The sequence below is a fragment of the Pectinophora gossypiella genome, chromosome 17 (genome assembly GCF_024362695.1).
Source record: "Pectinophora gossypiella chromosome 17, ilPecGoss1.1, whole genome shotgun sequence".
Lineage (NCBI taxonomy): Eukaryota > Metazoa > Arthropoda > Insecta > Lepidoptera > Gelechiidae > Pectinophora > Pectinophora gossypiella.
This window is the reverse complement of record NC_065420.1, coordinates 4,596,656-4,609,135: the sequence shown is the minus strand read 5'-3', so window position 1 is coordinate 4,609,135 and position 12,480 is coordinate 4,596,656. Positions and strand designations below refer to the sequence as shown.

Here is a 12,480-nt window from a genome sequence, read left to right as displayed (position 1 = left end):
GTTTTCGTTACGATGTCACTAACGCCCTGTATAGTTGTGTTAACAAACAAAATCATATTCTTTACAGAGCTTTACATAAACGACATCAGATCAGGAGCGACCGACGCAAAGGCTCAGCCAGTGGTGCTCAAGCAGAAAGGAGCTACGGCGTGGGTGGACGGTTGTGATGGACTCGGAGCCACCGTTGGCAACTTCTGCATGGACCTTGCCATCAAGAAGGCTAAGGAAGTCGGCGTCGGATGGGTTGCCGCTAAACGTAAGGCTGCTTGTGTGATAATACTACTGCTCTCAGGTGGGGAGGTGCTCGTCATAATCAAACAATTCAGCAATTCTCTTGAATAATGTTATATTTTCATAAACAATGTTAACTCTCCAACTCTTCATAACAGATTACCGCAACCGAACAAAATTCCACGTCACCGCCTTTTCAAAAAGGCGGGAAAAGCGTTCCCGTTCGAAAAAGAAGAAATCAAAATAAAAAACAAATGAAATAATATGCCAGTTCCAAATTAAAAATAATAAAGTCGTGACACAGATTCACGACTTTATTCCGTCTGTTATTAAGTTATATAATCTAATAATAATTAAATAATTAAATAAACATTACGAACCCTAACAATCGTCCATCCTGACAACGTGTGCGTCCCCGCGCACGACACCCGGTGGAACCCTAACAATGAATCGGTACTTTGGTCAGTTGCTCAATCTTAACAATAAATTACAGATACTTAGTAATAAATAAAACAATAATAGCAGGCTCAAATATCGTAACTGTTGTATAACTATAGTAGCAAATTATGTTACAAAGTTGCATCAGAATCTTTTAAACAATAATCAAATAAGTAGGAACTTTACTTATTGACCAATCTTAACGAATAACATGTAGGTAAGCACAGCATTAACCATCAGGAAAAATACTACTAATAAAACTTAAGTTTTAGTAACAAATCACACGAATAAGACAAAAAAATAAATTAAGAAAATTAATAACTAAAGTTGAAAGTTAATTTACAAACTAAATATGAATCATTTTAAAAAAATACGTAAAACTTACGTTACTTTTGTATTTCGTTAATTACAATAGTACTTAATATATTTTTTAAAACAAGATACGATGCCTATTCAATCACCTTGAAAACTTTTTAGGATCCGATCAATCGGTTACCCATTATTAAACTAATGATTCATACAAATAATTTGTAGCATCCTATCTGAACCATTCGATAAATTCTTATCAAGGCATCCAATCTGAGCCAATCTTTAAATCCTTATTGAGGTCTCCAGTCTGAGCTAATCGTTAAATCCTAATCTAAGTCTCCAATCTGAGCCAATCAATAAATCGTTATCGAGATCTCCAATCTGAGCCAATCGTTAAATCCTTATCGAGGCGTCCAATCTGAGCCAATCGACAAATCTTTATCAAGGCATCCAATCTGAGCCAACCGTTAACTCCTTATCGAGGTCTCCAATCTGAGCCAATCGATAAATTCTTATCGAGGTCTCCAATCTGAGCCAATCGGTAAAACCTTATCGAGGCGTCCAATCTGAGCCAACCGATAAATCTTTATCAAGACATCCAATCTAAGCCAATCGTTAAAACCTTATCGAGGCGTCCAATCTGAGCCAATCGTTAAATCCTTATGGAGGTCTCCCATCTGAGCTAATCGAGAAGTCTCGTGACAGTAGCTGAGCCTGTGTTTCTTTTGCTTTGCTCTCATCAAGACACGAACCAATCAATTCACATACTTGACCTGAAACATAGACACTGTTCTGTAGCTATATGCCTCTCACAGATATACAACACAAATTACAATACATCAACAAAAATGTTTAATTTGAAAAGTTGTTATCATTTACGTCTAAAACCGCCACATACGTATACACAACATCTTATGATCCGCAGCCAAACGTTGTTGGTCGCTTCTTTTGTGTATCGCGTAACTACTGTCTAAAATTTTATTGACCCAATACGGTCCCAAATATGCAGGCATAAGTTTTCCTTGCTCTGTCCGTCATTATAAAAACATTTTTTTAGTTATTTTTAGAATGGGAGAATGGGAGAATGTCTGCTGTGTCCGAAATAGAATTGCGTGATAAAACATCAACATGAGTCATTCTAGTCTCCTAAATAATGTATCGTGTCACACAAGAAATCTCATTTCTATCATCTGAAAAACACATATTTCCCAAAGATAAGAACATTGTCCATATACCAAGTTGCCTTGATAAAACGAGCAGAGTCCAAGATCATGTTCTTCATCCGCTAGTATACAGCCAGATCGAATGGCAAACGATTGAACTCCGTCCGACCGAACTTTGCTGACCGTCCGTGATAACGATAAATAGTCCGATGACGCGAGATCAAACGCAACAAAACAAGCCTGGCCGCTGAGTCGTGCTATTTCATTTTCGGTCATAAGCATAATCATTTTAATAATAACATTCGATAGTCATTACACATCGTCAGCGAACCCCTCTTTTTTGCGAACTCCTAAAGTAGGACTAGCATACTCTGAAACATACTCCCTTACTACACCCGCCTCTAACATATTACCTACCATATTACGTTCCATTTCCTTTTCCTTTATCTATTCCGTTAATAAGGACAATATACAGCTGGATGTTGGCTATTCAATAGGGTAGTTCTCAACAGGTCAAATCAGTCACCCTTCACCAAACCCCAAAACACGAAATTACTATGGAACCCGTATGAAAAAAAAAAACAACCCGTGACGTCGTAGAAAAACATGCCCAAATATCGCACTTATTAATTACATTTTCCCTATTAAAATTCATAAAGAAGCTAAATAGAAACAAGAAAATGTTTATTTTTACCTTTAGATCTGTCTTTATTTATCAATCACAATTTCATACCTTATCTTTGAACTAGGAAACTACCCAATTCTATGTTCATCGCTGTTAATATTAGTGCTCCCAAGTCTTAAAGTGATAATGCAAAATAATACTTGTACGTATTTATAGAGCAAATCTAATAACTGCTGCCTTTCTATGTCTGTCGCCTTACCATCCTTATCATCGTATGGTCCTGACTTTGGTCGAAGCCACATTCATACCTCTATGGTAGGTACACCTGTCTGGTTCACTATTTACAACCCTAACCGCTCGACAAAAATAAATATATAACAAGGTGGCTTTAAAACATCCACACGTCCATTTTGGCAATGATAAAAAGTTCTCACACGTACGAAATATTGCTTATCAGATTTGCCTGCTATTCTTCAACAGAACGCTACCGTTCAACTTGACATGAGTCTGGGCTCTTACAGAGAGTGCACCATAAACTCGACCACACCTGTTGACGTCATTTAATAATAACTTCACATTGCTACACGAACCCGGATGGGGCACGTCATTGTCAATATCGGTCCTAAGACGGTCCGATTACTACTGGCATGTCTAATAAACTGTCATTAACGATTCTACATACAATCCGAGCATCTACTCCATTGACACTTACATATAGCGATACCTCTTTTAACGATTGAACTATGCCTTTCATTAATGAGGGAATGTACTCCCCAGTTTGGTTAAGACATCAAAGACTGATCATCCGATTGTCCGAAAGTAAGATGTTTCGTGCTTTGAGAATCACATTAAACCGTTGATCCCGGTTACTATTTACTGATGTAAGTACATAGTCGTTACATAAACCATGACCTTGGCGGCCCAATAAAAACTCTGACACCTAGGTTGCTGAGGTTAGCATTCCATCTCACAAACCATAGAAGGAGAAACGAAGGAATGTTATTATGGGACTCTTAATTCATGAGCAAACAAACAAACACCATTGCCGAAATCAACAAATATGACAGCCCATTTATACTAACTTCCTAGATAAATTCTGGTGTTGGGTAACCTTTTTAGTTATCTATAGAAATAAATGCACAATGTTTTATTTTTAATAATATCCTTAAATTCTTCTATCCTCCGCCTAACTAAAACAATTTCCAACTTGGTGACCTCTGTATGCAACAAAATGTAAATTTAATTAATGACTTGGAACAACGTATAAAACTGTCCCCTCTCCTTACATTTGTGACAAGTGATTATCTGGCCAGTGTACCTGCTAAAACTTGATTCAACCCACTACATTAGCAATATCGAAGATCTTGTTTCTGATGGGAATTCGGTCTGGTTGATAACTATCAACCAACATATGAATCAGCCAAATATTAAATCAAATGATTCTAACTAGAACATTCTCTCTTTATTTGAGAGCTGCGCTCTTGTCGGTGGAGTAATCGCCATTCCTCTCTTCTTCCCGCCAAAACCTTCACCTCCTGATACGACACCTGCACCTTTTCTTTTATTTGTTTCATAAATGTTCTCCTAGGTCTACCCCTTTCTCTCTTCCCTTTCATTTTTCCTAAAACTAAACTAAACTTAAAGTAAACTAAACTTTTTAAACTAGAATCATTGTACTGCCTAAAAATAATTGCAAAAGTTCTTCGGTGTGAGAGCCAAGAAAGCCAAAATACCAGATCCTATTTTTTTATCTGTAGGTAACTAGCAACCCGCCCCGGCTTCGCACGGGTAGTGAGTTTGGAGTCGATAGCTATAAAAACTAAATATTTTCCATACAAACTTACTCCCCCTATTTCACCCCTTCGTAAGGATTGTTTATAAAGATAATTACCTAAATACGTTTTACTTTATTTAAATAATGGGTATTTTCTAGTAAATTAGATAACCTACTATTAACACTAGAAGTTTCGTACAAACTTTGCCACCCATTTTTATCTCCTTGGCGTTTGAATTTCGCAAAATCTCTTAATGAGTACGTACATTCTAAAGGAACCCCCAAGCAAAATTTAAGACTCCCAGCACTCGCAGTTCCTGAGACTTCGTGATGTCTTAATGACCTTTCACTTTTATAGTATATGGATACCATGAACAATACAATCCACTGCACGTTCGCCTACATATTAACACCACATTGGTTAAACATGACATTTTTCATAATAGGTAGCAACACCTCTATACAAACTAGCTCAGCATATTTTACAAAATAAGTAAATGACTATGTGGTTTTTGTGATGTGTTTTTCGCGCGATGGTTTCTGATCTAAGCAGTTATAATAAGCGATACCTATTAAGTATGGCGGTGCGTACGACACTGTATAAATTAGTTATTTAGTTAAATTATAAGTTCTCTTCTCATGTAAGTGACTGTATGTCTTTTTTGAGAGTAAAGTATCTTTAAACCGAAGTAGTAAAAGAATAGAACTAAAGCTATCAAGTATTAGCAAGGCCCTGGAATTTCTGCATAGCAAAGTGAGTTGTGGTACACCGAGACACATTAGTTTACTTTTTTTTTTAAACCAAACATCGGTATTGTTACCAAACAGAAATATTTTGTGATATATTAATTTCTGATATGTGCTTTACACGCGAGACTGTGATGAAAGACCATCCCTCTATGTTTAAATATTCATAATATATTTTTATCTACGTGACCTTCTTAACTGTCCCGCGTCGTCACGTCGCTCCGCATGTCGCTCTGCATGCAATTCAGGTCGCCGCTCTGCATGCGGCTCAAACGGACGCTCAGCGTGCAGCTCAGCCTGGCGATCCGCATGCTCCTCAGGCCGACGCTCAGGATGCAGCTCAGCCCGGCGATCCGCATGCTCCTCAGGACGACGTTCAGGATGCAGCTCAGCCCGGCGATCCGCATGCTCCTCAGGACGACGCTCAGGATGCAGCTCAGCCCGGCGATCCGCATGCTCCTCAGGACGACGTTCAGGATGCAGCTCAGCCCGGCGATCCGCATGCTCCTCAGGACGACGCTCAGGATGCAGCTCAGCCCGGCGATCCGCATGCTCCCCAGGACGACGTTCAGGATGCAGCTCAGCCCGGCGATCCGCATGCTCCTCAGGACGACGTTCAGGATGCAGCTCAGCCCGGCGATCCGCATGCTCCTCAGGACGACGCTCAGGATGCAGCTCAGCCCGGCGATCCGCATGCTCCTCAGGACGACGGTCAGGATGCAGCTCAGCCCGGCGATCCGCATGCTCCTCAGGACGACGTTCAGGATGCAGCTCAGCCCGGCGATCCGCATGCTCCTCAGGACGACGTTCAGGATGCAGCTCAGCCCGGCGATCCGCATGCTCCTCAGGACGACGTTCAGGATGCAGCTCAGCCCGGCGATCCGCATGCTCCTCAGGACGACGCTCAGGATGCAGCTCAGCCCGGCGATCCGCATGCTCCTCAGGACGACGCTCAGCATACAGCGCACAACCTGACTGATCGTAACCCGGCCTTAGGGTGGCACTGCGTGTCACAAGGTCCCGACTCTTGTAACTTCATTATTCTGAAATCTCGCAGAAAATACATTACATTAGTCCTTTACTAAAAATAAACACGCTTAAAAATGTTTATACCTATTTAAAAATAATAATAATAATCTGAAGCTTGCTTTGGAAAAAATATATAAGACTGATCAATTATAATTCTCAATCTATTATTACTTTAATTAGAATCATACACTTATTATAAAATTATGTTTAAAATATCGGTATAATTCATTCCTACATGTACCTATACTAACATCATCATATTACAATATGCCAAGACAGACATTTAATAATTAATTACTTAAAATACTTGACTTGAGTAAGAGCACATAGCGCAACAATATCATATAAAAATAAATTTACTTATTACTTATAAAAAAAATGTATATTATAACTAGGCGTGTACTTAACTTTATCCCACTTCTGAAATGTGATAATACTACTGCTCTCAGGTGGGGAGGTGCTCGTCATAATCAAACAATTCAGCAATTCTCTTGAATAATGTTATATTTTCATAAACAATGTTAACTCTCCAACTCTTCATAACAGATTACCGCAACCGAACAAAATTCCACGTCACCGCCTTTTCAAAAAGGCGGGAAAAGCGTTCCCGTTCGAAAAAGAAGAAATCAAAATAAAAAACAAATGAAATAATATGCCAGTTCCAAATTAAAAATAATAAAGTCGTGACACAGATTCACGACTTTATTCCGTCTGTTATTAAGTTATATAATCTAATAATAATTAAATAATTAAATAAACATTACGAACCCTAACACTTGTAACATATACCTTACTATAAAACGAAGACTGAAGAATTCTTCTTAATTTCAGATACTTAAACTTCTTTTCTCTTCTCTTATTTGTATAAGCATTTGTACATAGTAGAACATACAATATAAACTTACAAAGAAAACAGACAGTACAGGCACGTACGTAGTATTATTCCTTATTCTATGGTACGGTCACGAGTACCTACTAATATGTATATGTCGTGGCCAGATCATAGAATTGACCATTTCATGAAATGATCGACCATTTCATGAAATGGTCGTATTTCATGAAATGGCCAACTTCAACTGACCATATCGTTTAAACGTCAGCGTTTAATGATATTTCCATCCACGTTTGGCCATATCATTAATGTAGGGTGTCCATGATAAGTGGTGTAATAAAAACGCGAAATAAGGTAGGAAATAATGTATTACTCTAGTACAAAGTACAAAAATGTTTAAAAGTCAATTAAAAATTAAAAAGTCATTTTCGATTAACGGAGTGTTGATGTAGTTGACATATACGCCGTAACTGCATCTCGCTTTGAAGTCGTCGTCATATTTTTTGACACTATTTCATGCCATTGGTCATCATTCAGTATACTTTACGTGTGTAAGATAAACATACTGGCGGCGTAGGGGTGGCCCAAGGGCCACCCCCGCCGCACCCTAACCTACTGTTATGCCTTGTAAAAATTATAAAAAAAAAGGATTATGATAATTTAAATTATGACAACAACATTTATGCGTTTTCATAGAATCCTGTTTCAAGTAGTTAATGCCATCTGGGGCATATCTACAATAAGTCACGTCAAAAAAAGAAACTTTACGGACAGTAGGATCGTCTATATTTTTCTTTTTTAAAATTAATATCTCTTCATTCGCAGTTTTAATTATATCATATTTTGAAATCCAATAATAGTCCATTGATTTACGTAGCGTGGTCACTCGACCTTCATTATTTGCCATATAACCTAAAAATAAAAATAAAGTTGCTGTCTACTGTTAATACGAGTTTTTCTTTTCACCTTAGTGTCAAAACATTGCTTCAATGCACTTTTATCTTGTATTTGCTCATTATTATTCGTATTATTCGCGTTCACACAAGAATAATTATTGTCCGCCGCCATTATGCAAAACAAACAAAGCGACACCAGCGCCACTACCGGTGGATAATGTTACTATTTTACGATATCGCACCCTTCGTGGAAAAACGCAGTAAGTTGATTTTATCAACTTTTCAGGAGCTAAAAAAAACTGTCCTACTAATTAGTTATAAGTCCTGGAAATAACCTTCAAAGAGAAAATAATAGCAAAAAGTAGCCCGGATTGACCCACATTTATTAATTTTTAATTAATTGTGTATATTTGAAAAAAAATTAAAAAAACACGGTTGCGTAGATATTCCACGAAACTATAATCAAACGTTCCGTTGTAAGTACAGATACTGCTTTATTATTACGTAGTGCAAACAACATTGACAGTTGTAACTTTACCTACAACGTTGTTCACCTTCCGATTTCATCTTACTCGGATGTTGTAAGTATTAGTTACTTCGTTCTTACACGAAAAATTTTAACAACATGTTTTGCGTAAGTTGAGAAACCTATTTGTTCCACGTGAAAGTAAATGATCTTTGATAGTGTAACTATAGAAATTGCTTTTTTAATAAGGAAATATCTCAAAATAATTGTATGTATCTTTAAATACTTGTTTGTTGCAGGGGTTAGTCTAGAATGTAGAAGTATGTATGCTCATACATTATACAGGGTAGCCCAGAACTTCAAGTTCAAAATGAAAAATTAGATAGAGTGGCTCATTAGCTACTAGAAACACCCCCATGTATGTTCAGCCATTATTTATAGTTTAGGAGATATGACCTATTTTGTACCTTTTTCTAGATTTTCTACCTTACTTCAGAAATAATCATTTTGTCGCTATCCCGTTCTTAATAATTATTTTATTTTACTTCACAACTATGTCTAAAGATATATACCGCTAGGTAAAAAAATAAAAACAGTCAAATCAAAGACAAAAAAAAAAGTTATTGGAAGTCAAAGTGAGAATTGGACCAAAATTGTCACAGTTGTTAAAACTTCGCCGAAGAATAATTAACACATGAGATTGGCATGGACGCTGAAAGTAGGTATCACTAAAAAACTGCTCCATTTAATAGCCTTTTAGACACATCAAAAAAAGTACCTTTAACAGAAGCAATAAACTAAATAATTAGACCTCAAAGATTGCAAGATAGACAGATTTGAAGGAAAAATTTACATTCTCATACACTGTAGGTAGCTGCTTATTTCTAACGTTGTTCTTTAACAACCTTTAACTACCTTTGTGGTCAAAGACACATTTTCAATTAAAAAAATCACGCTCATAATCGCTAACAGGGTAGACATAGCAACAGTCTGAAGACAAAACTTGCAGTCACTTTTGGTATTCATATTGTAATGAAGGAAAAAGTTATCCCCAAACACTGTTGGTGATTCATACTATAAGATGCTAAAATAAAATCTGTCTGTCTTGCAATCTTTGAGGGCTAATTACTTAGTTTTATGCCCCTATTAAGGGTACTTTTTTGGATGTGTCTAAAAGCCTATTAAATGGAGCAGTTTTTAAAAACACTTTCAGGGTTCATGAAAATCTCATGTGTTTATTATTCTTCGGCGAAGACTTACAACTGTAACAATTTTAGACGAATTCTCACTTTGACTTCCAACTTCCAATGACTTTTTTATCTTTCATTCGATTGTTTTTATTTTTTCACCTAGCGATACACATACTTAGGCATAGTTATGAAGCAAAATAATTAGAAATTAGAAAGAAAAAATTAGAATTATTAAGAAAGGGATAGCGACAAAATGATGATTTCTGAAGTAAGATAGAAAATCAAGAAAAAGGTGTAAAATGGGTCATATCTCCTAAACCGTAAATAATCGCTGAACATACACGGGGGTGTTTCTGGTAGCTAATGAGCCCCTCCATCAAATTTTTCATTTTGAACGTGAACTTTTGGGCCACCCTGTATATTGAAACAAATAAAATCAGTGTTAAATTAAGTGTTTATTCTAATTTGTATTAAAAAAAAAATATTTATTTACTAGCTGTGCCGAAAGCCGTTTGACCCGCATGGGTTTTTAGTTTTCAGGGAGTTATTTCTATTTGTAATTAAAATCCAACTTTTAATTTTAAAACGTTTATTAATTAATACATGCATAATCACAAAATATATTAATACGGTATGGCACTTGCCTTTATTAGAAAAACCTTCATTTTCAGTTATTACAGTTAGTCATTAAGTGTTTTCTTGAACATTTTGCTCCTTTCCGATCACCCCCTCTTTGCTTTTCGGTAGAACCTGCAAATGACAAAATATAAAAAACTATTAAGTATGATAATAAATTACTAAAAAGAAAAACAACCATTAATACCTATTATAGTAAGCTTAGAGATGAGCCAATTTTCCAACGTATCCGAAAAGCGACAGTGTCAGTGATAAAAATGTATGTGATTGACATAAGGTCTGTCACTGTCGTTTTACGTACTTAATCGTTTGCAACTTGGCTAAAACCCCATAAAAGCCAGTTGGTTTGCATAGGAGATAACTCTAGAAAAAACTACATTAAGCAAATCAAAAATATATCTGTGGTTGTTATGATAAGAGGAAAATGACAGAATAATTATACCATAAATACACAGGCAGTCAGGCACTGACTATTTCAGAGAAACTTTACCACGCGCCGCTTCCAGGTTAGTAGGTAAATACCTATATCAATCTAGAATACAAATACTGAAAGGATATTTCGGCATACAAAACATGGAACGTTTTCAGCTGCTTAGCTTCCCGGCCAAGTCGTAAATCAGAAATGGTACTAATATTATTTTTTTTGCCCAAAAGTAAGATGACCTGTGCGTCGGAGGGCACGTTAGGCAGTCGGTTGCGGCTTAATTAAGTATGCAGGTATGTCGTCGTTACATGAGGCATGTCATGGACCTATAGCGGCTCAGTAGTAACCCTGATACCAGGGTTGATGAGTTCAGTCAATTATTGTCTCAACCCACACGAGAGAAGAACTTTAGTAGGATACGGATAGGTACATACGAACCTTCAAGAGAATGTGTCTCATGTTGACTACGACGAGAAGATATCCCATAGTTTCTTGAAATATTTTTGCATTTCTGGTCATTCTTCCACTGGGTTGTACTGGATTGGGTTGCAGTATTAGTGGAATCTGTTAATTGTAACATAATGGTTTAAATACATTGTTTGTAGGTAGGTACATAATAGACGTTAAGCAATAAAAGGACCCATTACCAAATCACCCTAAAAATTAGACACAAACCTAGATATTTTATCGTTATTTAGGTATTAAATAGAAGGTTAGTACCAATGCGTTAATAATAAAATGTATATCAAACTCAAGCGCACAAATAACAACAAAATCAAGGGTGTTTTTGCAAAAGTTAACTTATATACCTAGGTAGATAATTCACAACCAAGCCGAAATACTACAGTTGATCACGTAACAGTTTTTTGTTCAAATATCTTTATTTTATTCATATACCAGGTGCTATGCCAGGTGATAGCGAATGTACCAAAACGGCACACCCCAATTTAAATAGGTAGTTAGTTTATAGATTAAAAGCACCGAATAGGCACATAGGCATGCTTAGTTTACTTTAATAATTAGTACAGAGCAGTGCAATCATCATCACGCATTAACCAAACCAACTTACGTCAAGTAGGTCGTCAGGTAGGTAGGTAGGTAGGGTAGGTAGGTATGTAGGATCTGCTTCTGTGTAAACCTTACAAAACAAAATATTTATAATATTAATAGTCTAATAAATAGTAATATACTAAGTAGGTAAGGTAATAGGTACCTAAAATCTAGCTAGTCTATTTATAAGTAAATAACTCACCATCTTCGATTTTGTCCAAGTTGAGCATACGTATAATCCTTGGGTTTTTTACTTCCACACAAAGATATGCACGCTTCGAGTAGCCACCATGAACAAATTAAATAGAGAGATAATTATTACATCTATCCAACATTCGTCAATAATGACTTTTTATTCTAACAAAAATCGACCTTATTATTACTACAATGCGATCGTTATTTGTAGGGCCGTATGCTGACTGACGGAATACCGTGGTAAAACTACGATCACAAATAGACAATCAGCTTTCACTCTACAAATAACGATCACAGAGCAATAATAATAAGGTCGTTTTTTATAAACTTCGTCGGCAATAATTTTGTCTATAGGTGATCTTGGTTTTACCGTGGTAAAACCACAATCAGCATACGACCCTACAAATAACGATCACAGTACAGAAAGAAAGAAGAAAGAAAGAAAGAAAATATTTATTTCCATATTGGACGCATA

General features: G+C 36.6%; 1 protein-coding gene and 1 long non-coding RNA gene across 6 annotated transcripts in view; one reads left to right on the top strand and one right to left on the bottom strand.

Moving 5' to 3' along the window:
- The window catches only part of LOC126374397 (uncharacterized oxidoreductase YjmC), a 29,074-nt gene that overhangs the window by 11,457 nt on the left and 5,137 nt on the right, over positions 1-12,480 (top strand). For all 5 annotated transcript variants that reach the window (XM_050021032.1, XM_050021031.1, XM_050021029.1 and 2 more), the window contains exon 3: positions 68-256. In XM_050021032.1, the coding sequence (XP_049876989.1) occupies positions 68-256 (189 nt within the window). The remainder of the gene's footprint in view (positions 1-67; positions 257-12,480) is intronic.
- LOC126374526 (uncharacterized) lies at positions 10,273-11,888 on the bottom strand. The gene is made up of 3 exons (XR_007567446.1): positions 11,830-11,888; positions 11,199-11,324; positions 10,273-10,450 (listed from the first exon to the last, which is right to left on the bottom strand). It is a non-coding gene; the product is annotated as an uncharacterized LOC126374526 (long non-coding RNA).